Source organism: Nanorana parkeri, unplaced genomic scaffold (genome assembly GCF_000935625.1).
Source record: "Nanorana parkeri isolate BGI_ZX_2015 unplaced genomic scaffold, ASM93562v1 scaffold45, whole genome shotgun sequence".
Classification (NCBI taxonomy): Eukaryota; Metazoa; Chordata; class Amphibia; order Anura; family Dicroglossidae; genus Nanorana; species Nanorana parkeri.
The window spans coordinates 976,119-1,004,011 of NW_017306313.1; the positions used below are offsets into that span (position 1 = coordinate 976,119).

The 27,893-nt window shown below is 40.5% G+C and overlaps 1 protein-coding gene across 2 annotated transcripts in view; it reads right to left on the reverse strand.

Annotated features, from left to right (window-relative positions):
* Positions 1-27,893, reverse strand: part of NAV3 (neuron navigator 3) — a 269,901-nt gene that overhangs the window by 187,494 nt on the left and 54,514 nt on the right. For both annotated transcript variants that reach the window (XM_018572850.1, XM_018572842.1), the window contains exons 2-4: positions 10,384-10,501; positions 9,709-9,761; positions 1,387-1,459 (exon numbers count right to left, since the gene is read on the reverse strand). In XM_018572850.1, the coding sequence (XP_018428352.1) occupies positions 1,387-1,459; positions 9,709-9,761; positions 10,384-10,501 (244 nt within the window). The remainder of the gene's footprint in view (positions 1-1,386; positions 1,460-9,708; positions 9,762-10,383; positions 10,502-27,893) is intronic.

Consider the following 27,893-nt stretch of genomic DNA (forward strand, 5'->3'; position numbering starts at 1 on the left):
AAAATTTAGACAAGGAAAAAAAAAAAAAACACTCTCCTCTTTCATGTCCCTAGCTCCCCATTATCTCCCCCTTCATGTCCCCAGCTTTCCGCTCCAGGACCCCATGTCACCTTCCTTCATACTTCCAGCTCCGTCTCCCCCTTCCTGTCCGCAGCAGCTCTATTCGGCACTGGGCAGCAGTTCTGTGTGATGAGGGGGTGGGGATTACACCGCTCCCACTCATTGGCTGCTGCCCGGTTGGATGATGCTTCACGCTGCGCCCGGAACAAGGTGAGGGGAGCAGCGCGAATCATGTAGGGCCCAGGACAGGAGGAAGAGGTCCCGGGACTGGTAATCAGCGGTCACCAGGGGCCGCTTCCTCCTGTCCTGGGCTCCCTCCATGTGGCGGAACTCCAGGGCCCGGTCGCGGCCACGACCTCTGCGACCCTGGTAGTTCCGCCACTGGTGTAAGGGCCATACACATCTCCCAGCCCAGTTTTTAGTATCTTGGGATGCTCTTGCCGCTGTCCCGCCGAGCTCCTGGCTGATCCCTTACACATCTCCTGTCGAGCTCTTAGCGGCATCACTCTCCACTAGCACCCTCTCTTCCCACGGATTGTGCACCATCCAGCAACCCCCCCGCCGTGGTAAAAAGGCTAGGGACACCCCTTAGCACACAGGTTATAACACTTCTGCAGAATTTTTTTCACCAGAGTGCACACGGATTGCTACCATCTGAACATTGTAGTGCTCTGAAGCACCTGTGCATTGCGGTGTGCTGGCTAAGTGCATTGGGGTACCACTCAAAAAGAATGACATCTCAAAGCCCCATGTATCATACTTTACTGTGCATTGCAATAATGCATGCCAAAAGGCATGCTTTGCCTTACGTTAGCGCAATGTATAGGGGCTGTCCCTAACTGAAATGTTCAACAAAAAAGTGAAGTAGTTAAGCAGATGTGAGACAGATGTAGATAGAAGATTTACATTTAAGAAAATACTAACCCAATAATCCTGTTTACTTTATCACTAAAATGATGGAAACTAAAACAAAGTTTCCAAAGAACAAAGGATTGCAAATGTCAATATAAGTAGATCCCAATAAAGGTTCTTTATTGCACAATTCAACTTTCCCATGACCACAAATGTCTATCCTTTACACTACTGCCTCTGAACCATAGCTCTATCAATAAAAGGTTATACGAGGTCTGTTACTTTAATGGTCACATCCCAGAACATGAAGTCAATTATGGATGTTAAAGCCAGTATAGGTTTCCAGAATCATAAATTACCCTACTTCAAATGATGAATATCAATGCTTAGAAATGTAGATTATCTGCTTTTTAAATCATCAATGTGAAGGAACTGAGCCAGGAGAACATGCTGGTACATTGAGGATTGTCTTACCTTCGGCTGAGAGGCCTTGCACATTAACTCCTCGTACTGCCAGAAAGTTCAGACAGATATCAACATTCTCAGTCTGCAACATGAAGACAAATAACAAGTCACTTGGCTTCTCTTCACACAATGTGCCAGGCTGTAATGTATGTTAGAACTGGAATAAATGCTTAACATTTACTGCCTTGGTCATTCTTAGCGGGCACCATAACTGCTAATTGGAAAAATCCAATAAAGCTTTCATTGTCAGCACTAGGACTTGTAAAACAATTCATAATGGTCAAATCTAGAATGGCATGCTGGCAGATCAGCAGTCCACCTACTTAGAATAAAATTGAGTGCCGCTCAGTGCGGGTACTTTATGAAAGCACCCTAAGAGGATTGTGCGCTTCTTAACAGAGATCATGACTCCCTGGCTGAAGGGCTGCACTCAATGCCGTTATATGGGAAGTCTGCCAATGCAAAGTTTATGCTAATGATGTTTACTTCGAGGAACTTCTATGGTGTAAAAATTAATAGCTGTGCTGCCAGTGAACACATAAAAAGCAAAAATATTGATTTCATCTAAAAATCATAACTTACCTTTTGGAAAAAATTAGGGACACTACACAAAGGAGTTAAACCGTAAAAACACATTCAAGTACCTTAACTATTAACAAAAATGCAGCTTATTTGCATGTCGTTGGGCTGTAGATCCTCAAATCATCTCTGAATTGATGCTGACACTATCCTTCCTTCTGGAGGGGGGGCTACTTTTGTTCTCCATGGTCCCTGCGTGTGTTGTAAAGTAGTCACCGCTGAAAACTTACTTGCGTGATGGACTACAATCTTAATACAAATTAGTAAACTAAACATGAGACTGTAGTACATCACAGGAGTGAACTTGGAGCGGTGACTGCTTTACAACACACACAGGGACCATGGGGGACAAAAGTAGCCACCCTCCAGAAGGAAGGACAGTGTCAGCACCAATTCAGAGATGATTTGAGGTTCTACAAGTGAATGATACACAAATAAGCTGAATTTGTGTTAATAGTTAAGGTATATGAATGCATTTTTAAGGTTTACCTCCTGAGTTAAGTGTCACGTTAATAAAAGCACCCACGTTTATAAAAGTAAAAATGTGCATTTATTAATTTTTGCATTGGATATTGCAAAGCATTGCATCTATGATCAGTGGATCGTAGGTGCAATGCACAGGCTCCTACAGACTCCTACAGACTATTCCTGCAGCCCCTGTCTGTAAAGGGATACAAACCTTCAGTTAAGGAGCTGGAGGAAGCTATACATGGACTACAAGCGCGGCGATGCCACCACACTTGAACTCCATTGAGAACTACAACTCCCTTTGCCGTGGTGGCAGATGGGACATGTGTCTACCATTCACAGAGCCCTAAGTGGACTGAAATAAAAGAATTACAGGAGCCTGTGGGGAGGCAGTTTAAGGGTGAGAAGCTGGGGAAAGTGACCATGTTTCATGTTACACCCTAAATATGAGGGTAACATGAAATATGCTCTGAAAGATGAAGTATGCTTTTAAAATCAGTTGTAAACCACACATTACAGTATATACGTTACCGTAATTAATAAAAGGCAGACAAATATGTATTAAAGTGTATCTAAACCCAAGAACAAAAATGTAACATTTTGCAGCTCGCCAATTCTTAGATGTGATAGCTGCATTTGTTTCTTTTTTTCCCTTTATTTTCACCTGGTGATATTGCCAGTCACACGCTTTGTGCCCTAGGGTGAAAACATTCACTCACTGTACTGCATTTTTACCCTGAGACAGGAAGTGTGTTAACACTACAGAACACCTCCTCTTCTACTCATCTCCATAACTTAGCAGGAAAGTATTCTGTGGTTCACAAAGGCGAACTAGGTAGGGCTTAAAACACTGCTTGCTATAACACTGCAGAATGCACAGGAAGTGACACTGATCACTCAACTCACGGCTTCTCCCTGCAGAAAGTGGTGAGTGTCAGTCACCACTGCCTGCAGGGATTCCCCCCAAACCTCTTTTTTTCACCAGCGCTCATTGGAGGGACAGACAGGGGACGGGGGCGGGCACAGCTGGCTCTGGTTCTAGAGAGGCAGAGCCAGCTGTCAATCAGACAGAGGAGTGGATCGCGACAATATTGGAATGTTAGGATCTTTCTCAGCTGCAGTCCGGCTCTCTGACTTTGGGTTACAGGAGTACATTAGTAAAGGTACTCCTGTGACCAAAAAGTTTTAACTTAACCCTAAAACTTGACCTTTAACAATAAACATGACATCAACCCAAATCCTACTCCTAGCTTTAGCCTAATAGTAGCTTAACCCCAAGCACTGAACTCTCTTGACACAAAATGATTTATATGCTGTGGTGTCCTTCAAGTATCTAAGGAGAGATTGTACAATCACCAGTATGTTCTTATACTGCAATACCCCTCTGAGGAGCGGGGATCTCTCTAAAGCTAGCAGGGGTTAGATATCTTTCACCAGGTATACAAATCTTTGCTGCTTTTTAAAGCCAAGCTCATTTCCTGTGGCTCTATGAGAATCCCCCAGTAGGATTTCCTTATTCATACTGAATTAAAAAAAGAGCATTAACCCACGCAGTAAAATCTACCATCAAAAGAACATAGCACAAGTGCTGACAGTTACCAAAGGGTTTCCAAGCAGCATAAATTGCTGTGAGACTTCCACATCAGCGGGTATTCGCTTTGCTGGTTCAACTCAAACTGCGTATATACAAGTCTATTAGCAATAAATCAAACTGCAGCCATGCTTTTGAGCACTGCAAGTGATTGAAATAATGACACTACTACTTAACTCACCACTATAGGCACATGATGAATACATATATTCATTGACACAACAGTGGCTATAGTACGCTGTACAGTATATTGGAGGAAAAGTTAAATCATGGTGTTGATACTCAGGATAGTTTGAATGGCTACTGGACCCTCTGAAGTAGTCACCATGTCTGATAAACTGTCACAAACCTTAATTGGTCATTTTGCTGGTCAGGATAGTGAAAGGAGAACTCCAGGTAAGGGGAGAGAGGCACTATGGACCAGTCGGAGAGCAAGCCAGCTCCTAGGATCAGGTGAGTATAACTATTTTATTTTTGACCCTGGGTAAAGCGACCATTTAACCCTTGCAGTGCAGGGGTAGCCCCACTGCAAAGGTAAAAAGTTTCACCTGGAGTTTTTCTTTAACTGATAACTGGCAATCTGACTAAAACTGGCCATGCACTGTTAGAATTTTGTCCCTGTTGGCTTGACAAACGTTTATTACTCAATTGACTCTTGTTGGAGCCAGGACAAAAATTGTTGGCCGATCAGTGACGGCAGCTAATCAGCATACACATCTTTGATGAAGCCTAGTCATCTATTACTGCCAACCTGAATGCTTTTGAATTATTAAATAAAGCAGTTTTTTTGAAAAAGGCAATTATTAGCCTCTAAAGCTCACTATGTCATAGCTAAGGAAAACATCTTGTCTTGGGCTTACACTAATCAGACCCCTACATTCAACAAGTTTTACATAGCATGGCTTTCTCCCTTTTGTAAAATGCAATATAAAGTATTCCACAACTGCTGAGCTGAGAATGCATTCTTTGTTTGTCTTTTTAGTCCACGCATTCCAGATATCCGCAATATCTGCAGCATGACAAGCATGTTCTAAAATGTTTAAGAGATCCAGTGACCTACTGTAACTTCAAGCATATTTGCACTAAGAATATCTGTCTGCAGCTAAACAGGTGCACTTATGCAATCCTTCTCCACCCATAGATCATGAAGTTTAACATTATATAGCAATTTCATTTCTTGCAATATACAGTTTATGAAGGTATACAGGACTTAAAATTAGAAGGGTGTAGACAGCACAGCACTGTAAATGAACTGCAGAACAAAAGAGTTCCATCCATTCAGATACATTACCTAACTGATAACTGATGGAACCAAAATTCATGCAGCATAAATGCATGATTAAATGCTAAGTTTACCTTTCTGACCGTGTTTCATGTTGCACCTTACTCAGGGTGTAACATGAAACATGGTCAGATCGCAAACCCCTCCACCCCCCTCCCATTTCCCCCTCCCCTTCCCCACTTACCTGAATTGTGGCGATCTTCTCCTTGCAGGCTTGTTTAATTTTTTTGGCATGGCTGTGCAATGCTCCGCTTTCACAGCTGCGTCATCTATTCACAGATCATTTGACAGGACTACAAGTTCTCTCAGCCGCCACAGCAGAGGGATTTGTAGTTCTCAATAGAATACAAGTGCAGTGACATTACCGTAGTTGTAGTCCATTCATTCTTACTCTTAGTCTGCAGGAACCAGAGCATTGTACTAATTGCAACTGCAATGCTTTACTGGCTCCTATGCAAAAAAGAAATTATAATTGCCCTTTTGTTACCTTTTATGAAGAAATGTGTATTATTTAAAGGTGGAATTTCCCTTTAAGCATAGATATTTAGGTCTCCTAAAACCTAAAATGGTATGTGGTATCTATTCTCATATTCTAGTCTGATTTTCCCACCTCTGAAACACTGTACAGCCAGGCATATGGCACTACCATCTCCCAGCTTTCTGTGTCACCTCTCCACCTCGTGCTTGCTCATTGGACAATAAGTCAGCCTCATCACATTAATGGGGAACTGTCCAAAATGCAGGCAGGTCACACAAAAGGCTGTAAATAATGTAGACATCTTCCTGGCTATGCAGTGTGACAGGATGTGTAAATAACTAGCGTGGCTGTGGATATATTTAGCTGTTCTCATATACTAACACTTTAAAGTAGATGTAAATGAAAGACTTATGGTTTTCTCTGGTTTGCTTTGTGCACTGTGCATCAAACAATTTGCTTTTTTTGTAATAAAATATTGTTTTCACCTTTTTCATTAAAAGTGCTGCTGATCTCCTGCAGCCTTTCTGCAATGACTTCATGTTTGCATGCATACCATGATGGCTGCATGGTATTTCTCGGGGTGGATTTCCTGATGGTGACAACAGCAAATTATGCCTGCATAATGTGCGTTAAAAATGTCCACTTGTAGTCTCTATTATAAGCTTCTATGACAGGGTGACAATGCTGGAGAACAACTGGGTGACAGGGACAAGGTGTTGTCACTCCATAAAAGGAAGTGTCTAAATATAGACTTCCATGACAGGATCACCAGGGATTATTTTAATGAAACTGCAGATTTAAAAAAATGGAACATGACTTTTAAAATGACATTAGAGAAGAACTATGGCCTAACCCGTTTTGGCCATAGTTCTCTTCAGGGTCACAGGAGGATATATACTAATGCCTCCGATGACCCAAAACTCGGTATATAGCGGGATATTGCCCGCTATATGCTGAGAGCGCAGAGCTGCGCCGCAGCCGGGAGGGATCCTGACAATACTGTTGATATCCACCCTGCTGCCTGATTGACAGCTGGCTCTGCCTCTCTGGAAGCAAAGCCAGCTGTGTCTGCCCCGTTCCCCGTCCGTTCCTCCAGTCAGCGCTATACAAACGGAGAGTGTGGAATCTCTGCGGGGAGCGGTGACTGTTAGATAAGAGGATCGGGAAGCCAGCGATCGGCGATGTGTTCGCTGACTTCCCGATCAATAGAGCCAACCTGTGACAGCTTCAGTGTCACAGGCCGGCTTGCATTATGGGGATGAGTGTTTTTCACTCACCCCATAATTCTCCTTTAACATTTTAAAGATTATATTACATTTAAGTGATTGGATTTATATACTGCATGCTATATATCAGCAAGATTTTTTAGGGTTGAACATAACTAGAATTATGTATGAGCTATAGAATCAAATTCACATAAACCTAATACAAAAGTGTGTTGATCAAGTTGGAATTTCCCCAGCTGATTTGTGCATACACCCTTTTATTGTAGCTGGCAGCCTGTGAAATAAGTAAATGCCTATAGTTAATATTATATCCTTAATAAAGAAAACATCCTTGGTATGACCCAAGTATGTTCATGTGTGGAAAAAGTAGAATTATGCATTGTGAGAGCCTTCAGTACCAAGTTATTTATTTTTGAAATACAGTTGTTAGGTCACTTGGCATAAATACACATTCCTTTTCCTCTTTAAATAGACTGTGACAAGGACAGTGATCCTAGACTGTAAGGATCTTAGGAGGAGAAAGGCTTCCCTCACAAGGGTTGCATGTGATCAACAAAAAAATGTTTAATCCAATGCATATACAGAGTTCATTACATCATATTTGAACTCTGTATACACAGTAAGGCAATACATTTTGGCGAACTGTATTGGAGTCAATAGTGAAGGTAAAATGAAGGTGGGTTTTGGTGGTTTTTCACTGAGCAAACTCCTTTAAACTATCCTGGACCTATTGTTATGCCAACAAATGGTCCTTCATAAACTAAGAAAATAATGTTAGAAAGTGAGGAACCCTCATGCTAATCCTAACGCTAATCCCAATTCTAATACTAACCTTTTGTTTATCAACAAAGTTGTGTGATCACATCAGCGCTAACAGGGTGATGACATGGTTTGTTGATCAGCAAGGGTCAGGGTTAGCATTAGGGCTAGCTTTAGGGTCAGCATTAGGGTTGGCTATGTTTGTCAACAAAGCCATTGATCACCTTGTTAGTGTTGACACGATGATCAGGGGGCTTTGTTACAAAACAACCAAATTCCACTTGAATAGTCCATATAGCCAAGTTTGAGGCTATTTTCTCAGCATAATCATTTAAACTGAATGGCTCTGCTTATCACTTCCATATTATGATAGCCTTAGAGGGGCCAATCACTTAACCTACCCTATTAGATGTTGCAGTAGCCAAGCTACTAAAGTCAGGCATGGTGATGCACTAATCCTGTGCATACAGCATTGCTATATGTCGTAGATCAATTGACAATGCATACTTAAGAGGACAGGAGGTTTTAGGAAGGTAGTTAGATCTTTCTTCACAGCCACTGTTGGCCATTATAGTATCACCACTAACAAAGAACCCTGCTGTAACCATCAGCTCTGTTAACATTCCGCCTCCCTGCATTATCCCCCAGCACGTACTACCCACCTCTTGTTATATGACAGTTCAAATAAAAACTGTCATGAGACAAACATAGGACCTGCCATTGCTGAACTCATTCTGAAAATGCTTGTTACTGGCATACAGACAAACTGAATTCAGTAGCCCAGAAAATTAATGATATGAGAAAAGTTGGATAAAAGTCAATTATTGTCTGCATACTCAAGGTAAATGAATTTGAGTAATAGCTTCAGCATGACATCCAGCGAAACTAGCATTTTTAGATAGAGACGCCAGAAATTGGAACATTAATCCTTTTCGTGAAAAGCTCCCTTTATAAAACCAGACAAAATTGACAGATTCCCAGTACTAAAATTGTCTGTTATTGCCCATAAATATCCCAACATGCTGTAAATTTTGCATTCAGTCACTAATTATTCCCTTTGCACTAAACAAATAGAACTGAGGCTTGCATTAGGCTTATAATACTACTATTCATTTTACCTTAAAATAATTATCTCCTAAAAATGTTCACTAAACCTGCACATAAACCTGCACATCTATGGCCAGCTATAGAGACAAAAACATATACCTAACCAATTCCAAGTACACATCACATGTAAACACCCCTTAAGGTATAATGCGCTTCTACTACTGACATAAAGGTTCAAATGCCTCATATTTGAAACAGTATGGAAAAACTGTGTGTTGCCCATGGCAACTGAATTTCTTGCTGTATATACTACAATACTGTCAAAAAATAATATGGTTGCTATGGGACACACAAACAATTCTTGCAGACACATTTTATTCATGAAGTGTTAAATACTAGAAACATCTCCATTCATCAAGAACCACAATCCTCCCGTTTTTCAGATATCTTCAATAACAGACATACATGAAGTATGATTTAAGGAATCCCAAAATCCTGGTCCGTATGTGGCCATCAGTAATTGGAGCTAGATGGGTAATGAGCTTGGCTTTAAAGGCTTATCCCTAATTAACATTACAATAATAAATATCTACTGTGTCACTTGATCAGAAGTGCTATCAACTGCTTTGAAAAGTGTCAAACAGAAGAGATAGATAATAAAATTAAATAAAAGTAATAATAGTTATTATGATTGAGAATAATAATAATATTGTTATTATGATTGATAACAATAACAATAATAATAATAATACGTTATTATTGTTAATATGAATGAGAATAAAAAAATAAAACAACATCAGTAATCAATCATTCAAATCATGCTAATGCCTAATCTTTCTGATATATATCTATATATACCCACACATACAATCAGATACAATGAGCAATCTATTTGACTTACCATCTGGGACTGGCTCTTTGGACAGCCATTTATATCTTCAACCTTTTCATTTGCTGAATAGATAAGAAGAGGTGAGTCAGTGAAGGGAGTAATGACACTTCAGTTATTAGTTCAGAGTGTATTCTGTTACCTACAGCACTCTAGTCCCCCATTCAGCAGTCTCCCCTATCAGGCACACCGTAAACATACACCCTCCACAACACTGGAAGTGTGAATGTGATCTACTGCTAATTCTCCTGGCCCTGCCAAGTAACTGCTGACATGAATTCATCCCCGATTGTCTGTGCATGGCCAGGGATAATGTTTCAAGGCATCCCAGAAAAGACTGATTCCCTCAAGCACACAACATGCCCACATGGGAGACATATGGCTTGATCAGGTCTTCCTCTTCTCTGACATTTCAGCATGTGGAGGATACACTGTAAGCCATTGTAAAATAATGGTGAGACAGTTACTTCTCAGTATTTTAATGCTAACGAATTTCCAAACAAACGCTCAGAATAGTCTGAGCTGGGGGAGACATCTGGAATTAGTAAGTGAAGTGCAGACATATTGAAACACACATTGTGTTTAACCTTTTCATGTCTAAAGTCATACAGTCACCCAGCTACTTCACTGAGGCCATCCCTATCCAGCTGAGCATTGAGCACTCACAAGCAGAGAGCTGACACTTACCAATGATCTGAATGATCTCTGCCAGCAGGACACCATCAGCAATATCTTGTTGTAAATCCTTAATCAGCCTCTTGTGACCAGACTTTGCTAGGTAGTGATTTGCCCAGTCTGTGTAAATCTACAAGACAAGGGGAAAAGGGAGGGATAAGGGAGAGAGAAGATAGTAAAAATTATTCAGAAAAGCATTGACTTGAATAGAACTATTCAGAATCACATTCCAACTTGGAAAGTCACAGCTCAGAAGGAAACTGTTATGCTGTTATTATTTAAACAATTTCTTTCCTATTCCCAGCTCTAATGACTCACTTTATTTTCAAGTGAGGGTCGCTGGAGTTCTCTGACCACACAAGAAACACACTCTCACTTCATATCTATCAAGGAAACTGCTGTCACAAATCTATCACTTCTATTTCTCCCTAATGAGTAAGACCAATTGATTTATCAGAGTGAAATGTAAGGGTCTAAAACTGCTTTTTGGAAAGGAAAAGCAAATTTAGATTTCAAAAGTTTAAAGATTTTTTCTTCAATAACATAAACATAAAGATATTTTTTCTTATTTTTGCTCTAAGTATACAAAACTGTTTAGTCTGTCAAAATAACAAATACTGTATATGTAATAATAGTAACAAACACTACATACATTTGTTGCACAGACAACTCTGACATATTACTGTTTACCTTTTGAAGAGTATGTTTTTTGTTGGCTCCGGCAAATTGAATTGCTTGCTGGCTTGTTACACTCATAGGGGCCCCAAAATAAAGGTATCCCCATTTCCTATGCACTGCTCAAACACCCCGCCACCAAATAATTTGTATATTTTTATAAAGAATTAAGCAAGGGTCTGCTAACGTTGTTGGTAAAATGGTGCATGCAAGGAGGGACTCAGCCTTGGCAGGGCTGCAGATCTCCCCACAATGTCCTCCAGGGTTTTAACAAGTCAGGGCATTACTGAAACCTCTGGATTCCACCCAAATACTGTTATGAGCTTCATCCTATATTGTCACTAATGGCTCATCCGTGGTAAATGCATCATGAACTCAAATAAGGGGATTCTCTAAACACACATAGTAATTTGCAGTGTAGAATACCAAAGCCAGGTCAGATACTTATGTTGTGCTTTTTCTGTTTGGTTCTATTTAATGTATATACATTGATAGAGTACATACCAAAATTATAGTTCCCCGGACCCCAGCACATTGTTAACCCCACCCATGGTCTGCGTTATGTTCACCGACTTTCCAAGTGGGTGCGCCCAAATCATTCCAACATTATAGGTTGGTCCTTTTTTTCATCAGTGTGTGTATTACAGAGGCAGGTTACTGTTCACTGTGGCTAGAATATTCTGATTTACAAAATGAGTTGGTTTTAAAGTTTTTTTTTAAAGGGTGTACTGTTTGTATAGTTATTGTTTGTTTATTATATAAAAAAACTTTTGGCATTTGTTGCACAACTTGTTTTAGAAGTGCTTTCTCTCTGTTGTGGCTGTATAAAATAGTTTGTACTTCTTACTCGCACGCCAGAGTGGTACGATCCCCATATGTAAAATTATGCAATCCCCTTTCAAATTTTATAGGAAAGGTTTAAACGATTTTGTATGCACAGTTACGGTGCTGAAATGTTAGACTCCTCATTCTAAATAGTTACATAGTGTACTGTATCTTCAGATATCAGATCTCCAGGAAATACCAAATGCAGCTGTTAGACACAAGATTAAAAACAACACATCATAAGAATCATGGCAGACTCTGATATGTTCACCAGCCTCAAGCTGTGAATGAGGTCACTGACTAACTGTGAGTTGTGGAAGACAGGTTTTAGTTTTTCACTGTTTATGAACTGATATTTTGAAGGTCAGAATACTATTTTCCTTAACCAGTGGGTTGCTGCTATCCTAGGACATCAACCAAACCTAGTAGAATGAATGTTATATCTAAAAAAAAAAGGAGAAAAAAGAATCCATAAGTTGTGCACCTTTATACCTTTTACACCATAGTAATAGTAATGCTTCCTATTTCCCACCTTTCAACTTCATGAGATGAGATAGAGGCACAAGTATATATAGGCAAAGGGAATGCTGTGCATAAAATGACTGATTACATCCACCACTACTTTACCTTTTAACTAGCCTTTCAAAACAATAATTTGGAGGTTGGATGAAAGGTTTAGTGCAGTATAACATGTTTGATAGTTAATAGTGATCTCCGGCATCCATGCCACTCACCTTTAACTAATCTAAAGGTTTTGTTCTTAAAAAACAATCTAGCTAATAGCCATATTATGCTCATGTAATTTTAAATAAAGATTTAGGTCCTGAGTCTCCCTTCTTCTAGACTGCAGAGTGAAAGTAGTGCTGCCAATAGGGAGGTTAAGGCAGTCTTCCCACACTGGGGCACATCTGATCCGCTGGGGGGCCAGGCATAGGTTGCCTGTTTGCCCACTGACCCTGTGCCCCCCCCCTTTTCTCATGCAATGCATGCCTCTATAAGGACAATGTAAACTGCAGACTTCCCAGAAGATACATGATGCGCAGTCCCGGTACCAAATAGACATTCTCTGCTCCCCTTACATAGCATTAGATCATATGGGATTTCCCCACTGTGTCCAGACCCCACTTTAAGCCCACCACAGACAACTCTCAAACTGCTCTATCAGCACCCGTCTGTGCCAGCATGCAGCCCCAGAGCAGAGTACCAGATGCACCAGCCAGCTCAAAGCCTATGTACTGACAAAGGTAAGGGAAAGTCTTGGCAGCCAAAATTTGTAATTTGCCCTGCTCCTGGACATACTAGGGGGGAATTTAATAAAACTGGAGAAGATAGAATCTGGAGCAGCTGTGCATGGCAACCAATCAGCTTCTCTCTTATATTTATGGAGCTTAACTGGTCAGTTACTATGCACAGCTGCTCCAGATTCTATGTGCCCCAAAATTAGTAAATTCTCCCCCCATGTCTTCTCTGCTTTCCTAAAGTGTAAGAGAACAGTGCAGTCGCAGTCTAAATCTCTCCACTGCTTACTCCCCCTCTCCTCCCTCCAAGCATACCTCCATCTCCCTCTGCAATTGACTGGCAGTGTATGAGGGGAATGGAGGGAGCTAAGTGTTGGGAACAGCACAAATACTGGTGCATTATAGAGCAAGATTTTTCTGGGAACTGAAGAAGGTGATATACTCTTCAGTATTTACAGAATGCTATGGGCTTGACCAGAGGGTACCTGTCAGGTGTGCTGTACGGGCCCCTAAGATTTCATGGTTTGCTCAGAGATGATATTTAAATGCTTTTTTAGAGAGGTCTAAAAATCAGATTAAAAAGAGGGACACCGGAGGAGGTAATAGAGGGACAGAAGGAATTGTTCTCACAAAAGTGGCAGTCCCTCCAAATGACTGACAGTTGGGAGCTGTGCTATTTTCTTCTCCCTGCCCCTTGATCGTGGCAGTTCCTTACTAGCGGATTGCCCTTTCTAAAAACATGAAATGGAAAGAATGGAGAGGATGGCTTCAATGGAGCACATAACTAAATAACTACAGTTAATTTTCACTTTGATGTTCCTAAAAGCAAGGTCCAATTCAGTGCATGCAGCTATGAGACCCTGAATGAAAAATCCAACTGAAGTGGGAATGTTAACCAGTACAGGAAACTCCTTTTGACAATATGGTCAAATCTTAGAAGTAAAAGATGGCAAAGACCACTCAGTAATATAATCTGTAATTAACAATATGACATAAGCTGAACAAGACTCTTTAAAAATTCTTAACACTACTGCCAGCTGTTTTGGGTTTTTAGTGTAGCAAAAAAGGAGAGGGACCAATATAACAATCTAAACAAATAGAAGTGGTTTGAGCCATTTCCATTGGGAAGCAAACACACTCAAACTTTAAACAGCAGACATCATGGGGTCCATTATTTAGATTTCTATGTGATATTTGTTTCCAAAAATGATCATTTATATACTTATCTTATTCACTTAACAGAAATGTATAGTGGTTTCATACATATTTATTTTATTCATTATAACAAGACAACAAAAATAAAATATTTAAAATGTATTCTTTCCTTTTAGTCATCTAAAAAGTTATAAAAACAATGCATATGAATATTATATATATATATGTGTGTGTGTGTGTGTGTGTATATGTATATTTTTTTTATACACAGAAATTATGAAATTTACACACTAAAGTGTGTCATCGCAGTGGCTCATCTCGGAGGCAGCTATTTCTAAAAAGGACTCTATACAGTGCTATACAGTGTTCTGATTTAGTGGTACACCTAAAAAAGAACAAAAGTGTCAATCTGGATGGAAGCAGACTGATCCTTTTTTTTGCCTTTTGGGAGTAAAGTGAAACAGCTGATGGAAACCTACACAGGTTACGTTGCACATACAAGCTCTTCATATGAAAGATGATAGATCAAAATTTAAATATTGAATCCCACCATATGTAATGTGCGATCACCATCTTTTTGCAATGTATTTTACAGCCTGCTGATCTAAAGGTCACACAAAGCACAGTGTACATGGGGCCCATGAGACTACAAATGTGCAGGTGTGTTATGTCCTACTGGACAGTACAAAGTGTTACTCATAAAATATAGCGTAAACCAAGGGCATGGTACTGACTGAGTAGAATGTTTTAAATCTATTAGCATAAACTGTGAATATACAAGTCCACAATAAGATTGTACCATGAGGTTAATGTTCCTTGCAGTGCTTTGGCACAACCTATGCAGCACTCAGCAGACTGTTACTTATTCACTTTCAAATGTTAATTTCTGATCTCCCTGGATAGCAAAATCATAACTCAGCATATATAATCTCCTTGTTGAAATCTGGTTCAGACTTATTGCCAAGGCAGTTCTTTTGTATACTTGTAAGGGGTTGTGCAATTTAGTCTTCCTCTGTCTCTCTCTCTCTATTTGGATTTTATATACCTCTTAATTTTAGATAGTAGCAATTATTAAAGAATAAACAGTTTAATGCAGATGGTTTATGTTAACACTTTAACAGATGATAAACCAACAATGACAAGATCCTGACTTGTGCAGAATGTAGCCCTCTAGTGATGAAGTGATAGCCATCCATATGTTCGAATGGAATATTTTATAAGATGTTACTATTCTTTGGAGAGTGTTTATTATATTTTTTACAGTTTCACAAGGTTTATTAGCAACAAATGGTAAAGAAAAGCAGGGATCATTGTTATTGAAAGTTTCATTTTAAAGATACCCTGTCAGCATCTTAGAAATCCCACCTAAAGTTTGCTGCAGGAGAAGAAACATTATGCTCACCTTTCCAGCAGGTCTTATCACCTACATTCCCTCCAGGACACAGCAGTGCTTAGCTGATGACACAGGCATCTGATGCTCCCAGAAGTGTCAACCAATTAATTGTCCTAGATAGACTGCAGCACTGCAATGGAGAAACATAAACCTGCAGAAAGGTTAGTATAATGGCTCTTCTCTTGCAGGAGGGAACCTCAGGCAGCAGTTCAGTAGATACTGACAGTTTAAAGTAGGAATGCACCGATACTGATACTAGTTTTGATATCAGTGCCAATGCCGAGTATTTGGACTTGTACTCATACTAATGCTCTGATACTTACCCCCAATGCCAGAACTTCAGAGGGAGCTTTCCTCTGACTGGCGGTGCAGCGAGGGAACATGGAGTCGGCTTCCTGGCCAATCAGGAAGCCGGGCAGTGGGTAATGACTCGGCACCGGGCTTCCTGATTAGCAGGAAAGCCGGCTCCATGCTGTTTGGCGTGCTCCATGCTGATTGGCTTGGAAGCTGGCTTCCTGGCCAATCAGCATGGAGCCAGCAAAACAGTATGGAGCCGGCTTCCCAGGGCATTCAAGGAGCGGGGCAGCAGGTAATGATAAGCTGCCCGACTTCCTGATTGGCTGGGAAGCCAGCTCCATGCTAACGGAAGTATCATTAGGGGTACTGGCGAGTAACGAAAGATAAATTTAAAAATCGGTATCAGTGCATCCCTAGTTTAAAGTACATATCTAACATACTTTATAGTTTTGGGTAGAATGGGGAAGGGTTGAAACTTCTGTCAGAATTTTAGTACTGTCCCTGTCTAATGATAAAAAATAATTACTCAATTCCTGTTCTACTGACCAAAAAGGAAATGATGAGCATCTCCTCAATGGTGATGCAGACAGTACATTTCCTGTCTTTTGTGAACACAGATAAAAATCTTCCCAATGATGACACAGAAATTGTCAAGCACTCTAAACCCTCCTCACTCCATTCAAAGGAAAATGTTACTGAAGTAAGTCTTTAGGTACACAGCCAACATATTATCTGTCTTTTTAACACTGAAAAATAAAAATTCACACTGCATGGATTATGGGTGTTGCAGTAAATCCATTTTTTTTACAATTATATGCAAAGGAAAGGTGTGCCCTTCTGTGTCCAGATTTTGTTTAATGCTTTTTTGGGCTAAGCACCAGATACTACTGTAGCGTCTCTACTATGTGGCTATTAAATTTAGTGTTATATCTAGACTGTAGTCAGTCTGGATGATGGTTGCTCTGAGATCTGCAGGCTTCCTTAGGTCTGGTAGATTGATTGATTCGATCTGTTGCTGGGTTGGGGCCTCTGTATACAGTGTGGGAGGATCAATCCTCAGATTATGAATATGTATCTGACTCTGACCAATCCCTGAGCAGGCTCACTCAGAAGTATGGCTGGGGGAAGGTGGTAAATATTTGGGAACACTTTCCAGAACCCTCTCTCCCATGGGGCTTCTTCCTGGGAGGAAGCCTGTGTACTGCAAGATGCCTGGCCTAGGCCCTCAGCATGTGGCAGATGCTGGGGGCCCAGAGGCCCAAGATGTTACTGAGAAGAAACCTGATGGAAGCTGGGCTGGAGGAAGAATCAGCATACTGAGGAGTGCCGCAGAGGAGCTGGCGAGAGCTGCTATCTGGACCCTGTAACAGATCCTTTACCCTATACTCAGATATTTTACAATAAGAGAGCAAGTTGGTGCAGTATAAGTTATTTGACTGTTCTCCTTCAGTGTCCTGGACTATTCCTGGCCCTTCTCTGGTGCTAATACCTAATACCTATCACTGGTCACTCTTATAGGACCTTTTGCTACCTGTTACAGCTGTTGCCAAGAGTGAAGGCACTGTCCTCTTTTTTTTGTTACTTGGGTATCCTGCAACGCTAACCCTCTCTCCTAGTTACTACTAAGCAATAAATACTAAAAAGACCCTACGCTGGAGCCTGTTCTATCCTAAAGTGTTGGTATTGCTGGAGCTAAGAGAAAGGTCTTGCTGGCTAGCAAAACAGGTAGGAGAGCCTAAATCTTATCCAGCGGCTCCTAGGGGGTGAGCGCTACACTACCAATAGTGTACAAAATTATACTTTGCATTATGAGCACTGATTAACACATACAAAAGGATTCCCATTACAGTGGCATTCCATATAAACTAGGTTTACAAATTTTGAAAGGAGTGGGGTTGAGTTAATTTATCCACTGGTCTGCAAGACTTCAGCCTGAAGATTTCTCCCAAGAACTGTGATGACTGAATTTGCTTTGCTTTTATTTTTAATATCAGAGCTGCATTGCCTATATATTACTATAAAGAATGAGTGAGTGACAAAATAGAAGATACTGTGGACAAACCTATGTGAATTTTCGTCTTGCCAGGATTGGGTTATCAATTGTTTAATGAGTCTACACTTTATTAAGTCAAAGATGTATGTGAAGGATTCTATTTATCTACTACTACAAAAGTCAAAGATGTTTGTTATTAAATATTTTGCATGCTTAAGGAAAATTATACCAATGAAGACAGAGCAATAAAAAACTACCAGATGGAGTTTTTATTAAATATTATTTATAAAAGATGATGAAGATGCAGTTTAAGGTTTTATTGAAGCCATGATGCATGCAATTACTAGAGATGAGTTGCCGCCAACATCCCACAAAAGTGTCACTGATTTTCCAAAAAGCCATCAGGAACAACTTGGTGAATAATTTGATAAGCTTGAATACCTACAAACTAGTGGCAACGTAATTAAGTCAAAAATTTAGCTCTCAACATAGCACAGTATCCAACACATGAAAGATTAGATTAAATGTATAGCATTAGCTTTTCAAAAGCACCTGATGGACCCCTTAAAGATCCTGAAGGGAAGGGGGTGTCAGGGTGCATCAGTCAGCACTCATAGTGCCGCTAGTAATGCGCAAAAATGTACATGTACACGCGCAACAACCTGGACACTCATGTCCTTGGCGCCAGGTGGGCTATTGAAAGATGGCCCCTGCATCTGAACTTTGCTGAGAGATCTTCAGCTGTAACCTGCATCTGTGTTTCTGCTCCTGATGCCTGTTTAACCCAGCTTGAATCCTGACTCTACCTGCTTGCTGCCTGCCTTGTGACCTCGGCTCGTCTCTGACCATTCTTCTGCCTCCTGATCTGGTACCATTCTGCTCGCTAGTGTATGACCCGGCCTGTTCCTGACTCTGCTTCTGTCACCTGCTTATGTACCACGCTGACCACACGTTTACCGATCTGGCTTGTTCATGACTACGCTTCAACCTCTCACACAAGTGTTGTCTGATCTGCCATCATCCACCAGCTGTCTCTGGCATCCTGTTGTCAGCATCAGCGTATCCAGTGTGTCCAGCAGTCATACCAGCCACTGGCACTCATGAACCTCTCTGTCTGAACAACTACTGTTCCATCTCCAGTGGTGCTCAGACGAGAGCAACAAGGGAAGACCTTCCTTGTCACTTCAGGCTCATACCAAGGTACGTGACAGGGGGATGTAGTGTGCTGAGACAACACATGTTCATTTGATGTGGCACAGCGACTGCATAGTATGTGGTACATCCATGTTATGGTCAGGCCATTGCTTATTCTTCCTCTTACTATTGGGAGGGAACATTAACATGGACCAAAAGGGTTAATATTCTGAATATTGTTTCTGTACAGAAAGATAGTAAGAATAGATTTTACATGAAATAGCCAACCAGTTTCAAAGACCTTGAAGATTTCACAACAGACATTTGAATATACCTTACGGCCTCTTTAGGCATGAGATGACCATAACATGAGATGACCATAACAAAGTTAAGTGTGTCTGTAAACATAGCAAGAACAGAACAGAAGACCATAGCAGAGCTCAGTGTGTCTGTTGAACATTGCCTTTGTGTTCTTTAATTCTCAATGAGATTCAAAATAAAATAAAAGGTGAAGTCTTGAAGAAAGACCACATCAAACTCTTAGTGGTTTATGCTGCCTGGAAAATATGACTCATGATTACGGATTCCATCATTCTTCAAACAAAAACGTCTTAGAAGCTTGGCATGAATGTCACATAATTTGTACAAATAAAAGAGGTAAGTGTTCAAATGATGGCTAGACACTAATAAAGCCGCCTCTGAAATCTATGAACATGAAACTGAACATATATCACATTTTCATCTGAGTACAGCGTAACATGTAATTGTGTTCAGCCAGTCTAGTGACTGACACAACCCTTTCTGAAAGCAAATGCAGGCAGGTGACACTAATATTTCCTATTGCAGCTTTTTGTGTCACTTGCCTAATAATTAGGTGATAGTTGAGTTTCATCACACCATCACTCCATTTCCTAATAAGCAAGCTGCAAAATTAAAGCAAGAAATACCTGTGTCCAGCGGCATTAATATTGCTTTATCCGCCCAACTGGCTGCTATAGTCTGGAGGTCTGAGGGCCCAGCTAAATGACTCACAGGAGCTGCCTTTTCTGTACAGAAGTCCAGGCAGTGTCTAGCCACCACCTGCAAAAAGCTATGTGACACCACACCTCACTACCTGTCACTGGATCAAACTATCTGAAGCTTAAAATAAGTACCTTGTAGAGATCGGGCCTGTCTATCGGCGGCTTTCATCCGCCCACACCTGCTCCTCCTTACTTCTTCTCCCTGCTTCCCTGTGCCGACCGTGGATTTGGGCGGGCAGTGAGCGTGAGGCAGGGAGGAGGTCGAGCGTGGGGGGGGGGGGGGGGGGGGGCTTTCTACTGACCACTATTGAAAAGGAGGCTTTTCTATAACCATCAGTGTAACTGGGACCTTATAGTGACCATTAAGAAGGGTCTTCCTGCTGATAACCAGTGTAAAAAGGACTGTGCACTGACCACTAATGCAAGTGGTGACCACTCAACCAGCAATGTAAAGAAAGCTTTCCACTGAACACCAATTTAAAAATGCCTGTGGAAAGGTATTTTTTTTGCATAAAACCAATGTAGAGATGGCTTTTGTACTGACCACCAATGTAAAGTGAGCTTTCTACTAACCACCAATGTAAAGGAGCCTTTCACTGACCATTACTAAAACTCCTTTCCCACCAACCACTAATGTAAATGTGACATTTTTACTGATCACTAGTGTATAGAGGACATTTAACTGACCAGCAATGTAACTAAATCAATGTTATCACCAATGGAGGAGTTTCTATTATTTACTAACTACCAACATAAAGGGGGCATGTTCACTGGTTGCTAGAATTTTCACTCTCTGTCAATGTAAAGAGTGGTATATCCATTGGTTATCAACATAAATTGAGACATTTTACTGAATGCTAATATAAAAGAAAGCAATATCCATTGTCCACCAATCAAAAGGGGACTTTTAGATGGTATTTGTTTGTGTAGGTATCAAATGTTGCTATTGGTACCCATTGAGTTAGGTATACCCCTGTTGGCATCGCTTGCCTGGCTATGTGTTGTGGTATTGTTTTTTGTTGCAAAGTTTTCTGACACATTTTGCACATTTTCTAAAGTAGGTCTTTAAATTTAAAAAATCATCTTGTAAAGTAGCATGCATTTTATTGTGTAACACCTGCAATGCAATCAGGAAAATAGATAGTGCTAAGGAGTTACCAGTAGTAACCGTTTACTGCATTACACAAGTGATTGCTGTTGTCACTATATGTTTGCTCCTGGGGTTAATTTAAGGTCCGTTACGCTGACAGCTGGAATCAGCTAGCACGGAGCAGGTGAGGCTGCACTGTGTCTGCTGTATACAAAGTACTGACAGCTGAGGACTGGCAGCAGAAGTTAAGCAGTAGCTCCCTTTGTTTTAGAATTTATGGCAGTGGGGACTCGTATCTTTACTCACAGACTCAAGACACAGAGTCAAGACTTCTGAAGAAGCCAAAAATTAGCTTTTTTGTACATGGAAATGACTTACTCCATTGCAGGCCGCAAAAGTTTGTGTCTTTTATGTTATAAGCTTTGTACCAATTTTTGGTTTTTAAAAGACAGTTGCCACATGTGTAATCCTTCAACCTGGAGAACCAAGATGTCTCTCAAGATTTCCTCTAGGTCATTGCTGGAAACCTTCCCAGTATGTGGTGTCTTACTAATACCTATGCTACTCCCAGTATAGCATGCAGCATCATTAGACCGTGCAACCCACACACCTCCGTCATAGTAGGGGTAACTTCAGAAAAGTGGAAGAATTAAACATGGCAACGACCCTTCCTGCATCAACACCCTGACTTTAAAAGAAAATGGTTCATATAATCTAACTATCTTAGATATTGTAATATAAAGCATATTTTTATTAATGCTACAATAATTAAACTGCAGATCACAAAGGAACACTTGAACAGCATGCATGCAAAGTTTCTATAATGATGATGTCTTGGGACTCCTAAATCCAAGGCGTTCCATAGATACCACTTATATCATTCTGCGTAACATCATTATTGTAATAGTAATACATACTGTACTATAGTTTTTTTTCTATATGTAGTAAGTGCTGCCTTCCATCTGCCCATCACTTTCAACAAATTTCTGGCTTTTCAGTGTGCTTTGCGTCTCTTTCCCTGGTGCTTGATGTGATGCAACCTCCATTTCTCAAGACTACATATCCCATCATGCATTGCTTCCAGCAAGCAGTGATGATATTATGTTGTTCAGACGTTCAGTTGCAGTTCAGAAGGCAAACTTTATGAGAGTTGTGACACAAGGAACTGCATATTCAAAGGACTGAGTAAAATTGTCATCATATGGGCATCGTCCATAAGTAAGTTTACAAACCTCGAGATTGGTATGGTTATTAGAAGTGAGATAGAACTTATGGAAATGCAATGTAGAATTACATTTTTATGTTTAGTCTGTGACCATAGATACTCTTTAAATGAAGGTTCGCAAAGTAAACTATCATTTTGATGCATTTGCATCATAACAGTAAAGGCGGTCAACAAAAGAAGAGACACGCAGTGAATCAATGCAAAAGACATATGTAAAGAAAAACTAATGCTAGTGTTGCGGTGTTGACCACAGCGATCAATCTATTATAACATTTAATTTTCTAATTTGGATAGAAATAGCTACAATTCAAGCTATCCTGTTGTTGTCTGGACTAATTAAAACTAGCTAATTTATTGATTGTAGTTGATACAAGGCAAAAACACACCTTGCAAAACGATCTATACAAAGCCATAAATGTAATACAGATAACAGAATGCCCTGGAGCCAGTCAAAGCTTAACAGCCATCTTGAATTATACACATTCTACATCTTTGGGCATACGGACACAATGAATATAGATTTATTTCCCTCTAGTTTTGATGGGCCATAGCTATATTTTGGTTGCTTCTTGTTTAAGGGCATCCTGCTCTGTGTAACCACCTTCAGTACTACACTAATTCATCTGCATGTCATCAGAATGAGCAACAACAGTTTTGGACTATAACTACATAACTATAATACTATTATTAGTTTCATGGTCAATAGTCATAACATCATTTCAGTCCTGTTTTTTGTTTTTCTTTAGAAATAAAGAAGAAATTGTTGGTATTGTGTTTAGATGAAGCACTAACATCTTGAGGAATGCTGAATTAAGGTTTACTTGCTTAGAAGGACATTACATGTATGTATACAGGAATACAGCATTTACAGCATAGTAGAGAGGAAAAACATATATAAAGATAGAACTTCCTGTGTATCATAGATAAGCATACATAAGCATAGAGACCAACACTGCACCACAGCGCCGTCTAATGCCCAAAAGACATAACAGTACATTAGCATAAGCTGTTGAATTTCCAAAAGAAATTACTAAATATTGGTATAGACTATGCATCATTGTGTGCAATGGGGACTTTCTGGAACCACCTCCAATGTGCCCTGATTTGCACAACAACTATGTTTATGGTATAATTTCTACACTACATTGCTCACAGACATGACTAAAATGAATGTTAATGTTTATTATTGCTCTTTCTAATCTTCATCATAGTGTTTTAACTACATCTTACTCACTAAAGCAGGAATGAAAGTGACTTACTCTTACTCATTTCCTTCCAGTGCTTTCACTTTACAATCTTCATCACCCAAGACAGTGATTAAATACAGCTCTCGGTATTAGTATTGAAAGGGAAAAGTCTTATGGCACAGTGCAAGCTAATGTATGTTTTCTTTCACTTTTCTACTTAGATTGAGGTTATAATAAATAGGTTTTTGTAACTAGAATCCCATGCTATAGTGCCATGTTACAACACATCTTCATAGATCTAGCTGTCACCCGTCTGTATGTGATACAAATATAGTTACGAACTTTATCAAAATCAAATGAATAATAAAAACGAAGATAACAAGGTTTATGTAGGAGGATTAGCATATCCATCTGGATGAGTCAGTAGTGAGTGGATACTGTGCTTTTCCCTTCCTTCTATGGAGTTTTTCTTTAGAAGCACTGTTCCCTTCCCCAGTAAATCACTACGAGTGAATATATACACTGGATATAAAGAGCCTGTGAATGTGTACGTGTTTTACTTTTATATTTGGTTATGTGTGGTGCTGTTCAGTGGTCCATTTAATACACCAGTGCACAAGCTAAAGGAATACATGCTTATTTAAAATGCCACTTTACTTAAAGAACTTCAGGATTTTGAAAAAAGTAACCCTTACAGTAGCGCTGCTCCTGCACTGCAAGGCTTAACTGCTCGTTGTTCTCTAGGGGTGAAAATAAAGAAGAAATACTTGAACGTTCTTCAGCCATGTGGCGGTCACTGCTTGCCTCGCTCCCCCTCCACTCTGGGTTTGTGCTATGTTCCTTGTCATCTTTATTTCTAATAGACCCCAATTAGACGTAATAACATCACAGGTCCAGAGCCCACCAGAGCTCGGGGGAGAGGTGCCTGTGGGTAGTATTTCGTCTTTACTTTCACCCCTAGACAAAATGAGCAGTTAACCTTTGTAGTGTGGGGGTAGCCCTACTCCAAAGGTTATTTTACCCACCTTCCGTCTGGCCATTGCACCTAAACCTAGATGTAGGTGGGCGTTTTAAAAGGGCATTGCTGGGCGGCACGCACAAGCGGAAAACTGTTTGTGTTTTAAACAGCCAGCGATGGCTGTTTATGTACAATTGTTTGGGCAGCTGTAGAGCCACCCGATCATTTGCATGATGAGTGCAAGTGTGCCCACCGCCCCCCTCCCCACTGCCCCTTATCCCAGGCTCTGTGCGGGCCTGGGACCGGCTCTCTAAATAGAGATCGGAGGGAGATCAGCCCACAATCTTCCGCTGATCTCCTCTCCAGTCTCTGAATGCTGAAGTGATAGATTTTACATCACTTGTGCATTCAGCAGTCATTTCTCTGGCTCCTGTAGAGGAAGAGAAGCTGGTGAAGCAGATCTCTGCTTCATCAGCTTCTTTAGGGGACTCAAGGTTACATGAGGGGTCTGAAAGACCCCTCATGTCTCCATAAAGAGGACCTGTCACTGTAAATTTGATATCACATAGGGGGCTAAAAATTAAAGTCACATATACATTTTTTTTAAAAACACATGCATGCACATGCAAATATTCTTCGGGTGCAGCTGCATGCGAAAATGATGATTGCGCCACACATATTACATATTGTGAGAGTGAGATCAATACTTCTAGGGCCATCAGTGACTGTTAACACTACATTGATGAGCGGTAAAAGCTTTTAAAGTGTCGCCTATGACCAATTTTGGGTATGGTAGTTTTTTGCGATTTTGAAGGTGCACGCAATTTTAAAGCCTGACATGTTTAGCATCTATTTAACCAATGTGACCCTGTCTTTTATATTTTACCAAAAAAATGGATAATGTTTACAAAGTAAAAAAAAAAAAAAATCATTTTCAGTATTTTTTTCTTTTATATAGTAAAAAAAAAAAAAAACCCAGTGGTTATTAAATACCAAAAAAAGAAAGCTCTATCTGTCCCCAAAAAATTATATAAAATTAATCTCTGGAGAGGGCTGCATGACGGAATAAATGTCAAAGTACCTCAGTGCTGAATACTGAAAAATGGCCTGGCCTGGAAGGGGGTTTAAGGGCCTGTTCACATGATATCAGGTCCTGATCAGGTGCGGATCTGCAGACTGATGTAGTGTGTTTTGGCCGCGTTTTGGCCGCGTTTTTGATGCGTTCAAGTAAACGCAGAGTAAATTGCTGGAGTGGGGCTGTTAGTATGTTAGCTGCAGTGCAGTGCGTTTTTGATGCGTTTTTGACGTGTTTTGACGCGTTTCCGTTTCCTGACCGTTTCCGGACCGTTTCCGGACCTGACAAAATGTGACATGCAGTATTTTTTCGTAAGCTGAACGGACTGCGCAAGTGAGAACTGGAGCCCATAAAACACATAGGGATACATTGGGATGCATTTTGAGTGCAGCAGCGTACGGAGCCGGTCAGCACACAAAACGGACTTCGTGTGAACAGGCCCTAACACCCCGCCCTTCAAGTGGTTGAAATATCTCGGTGTTCTGCTTTAGGCCAGGTCCACGCCTGCCATGCACAGCTGCTCCAGATTTTGTCTGATGCAGTTTTGATAAATTCCCCTCAATATAGTTTACTCAGTTTTGCCCTAATTCTCTTTGATTAAGTGATAAATTAATATTTCATTCAGTTCAGGTTACCATAAATGGGAAGCAAGTCAATTTTAAATAAATGTGTATTCCTATACTGGCACTTTATCTAAAATGCTGATCAAGACTGGCTCCAAATAAATTAAATATGACAGTACAGAGGAGCTGCAAGCATGCATCTTAAAGTACATCTTTCAAGAAAATTGCTCCCAACCTGACAGCAAGCCATTTAGAACTACAATGTAAATAATTACTGTTTTACAGTATTTCCGATTCAGAATAGATTTCTCTTTCACATGCCAACGCAGAAGATGTATTTGTTTAAATGTACCATTCATTACTGTAAAAAAACTAATATACTGAGCAAATGTTACTTGTATACAGTATATTTAAAGCCAAATGCCAGGCAGATATAGCAAGCACAATCTAAAGCAGTTACAGTACGTTTTCATAAATAACAATCCAATATATATTTAAATGCAACCAGATTAATAACTTGAATTTGTTTTGTTATCTGCACAATGACATAATTAGCTATATTCTTATTCTGTGTGTATATCAAAATATTATTTTATTGCTGGCAGATACTGTTTAAAGTGCACCTGTCATGAGTGAATTATGTAGGCTGTATTGCAGCCCTCTACTGCAAGGGTTACCCTGCACTGCAAGGGTTAGCTGGTTGTTTGTGTCCAGGTTTTTAAAAAAAAAAAGTTAGACTCGCCTGAAGATCCAAGCTGGCTTCTTCTTAGACCGGTCGTTTCAACATCTCTCTCCTTCCTCTGCATCAGTTTAAGGTCCCATAAATCATCACATCTGTACAGTGGAGCAGGCAAAATCTGGAGCAGCTGTGCATGATAACCAACCAGCTTATCTCTTTCATTTTAAAATCTTACCCGAGCAAACTGAAGAGAGAAGTTAATTGGTTGCCATGGGCAACTGCTCTAGATTCTGTCTGCTCCAGTTTTGATATATTACCCTCATTGTATAGATGTGAGAATGCTGAGGAAGAAGAGTCCACTGCTGCAGGGAGGGGGAGACAGGCTGAAGGGAGTGCTGTGACAGCTGGCCAGCTCGGAGCTTCGGGTGAGTATAGTTTTGTTATTTTAGCACCTAGACACAAATGAGGACTTAATCCTTGCAGTGCAGAGGTAGCTCAACTGCAAGGCCTAATAAAAAAAAATCCTGGAGTTCTACTTTAAGAATGTGAGTTCCCTAGTTGTCCTGCTGAGGCTCTGGCTGGGGACAAGTATAGAAATAAAGAATGTTGACACTTTTCTTAGCCAAACAGACAAGCAATGGTAACCTCCCTTTAGGACAGATTTACTCTAAACTACAGTATACAGGCCTACAGATGAAAGTTACTTCTAGTGTCTATTTCTTGATGTGAATTACACATTATCATGCCATGACCACCTGTAGCCAGAGCCGTATTTCCCATAAGGCCGACCAAGGCCCGGCCTCAGGGCAGCAAGCAGTAGAGGGGCAGCAGGGGTGTGGAATTCCTCTCTCCCGATGCCTGGGACATGCAGTTCCAGGCGCCGCATAGGTAGTTGTTTTCTACATTTAGCCCTTCTTTAGGCTAGCAGAGCTAAATGTACAGCGGGGAAGCCGATTGTTTTAGACAAGTGATCTTGCTGATGTCGCCGAGATCACTTGTATGTGCATGTATGC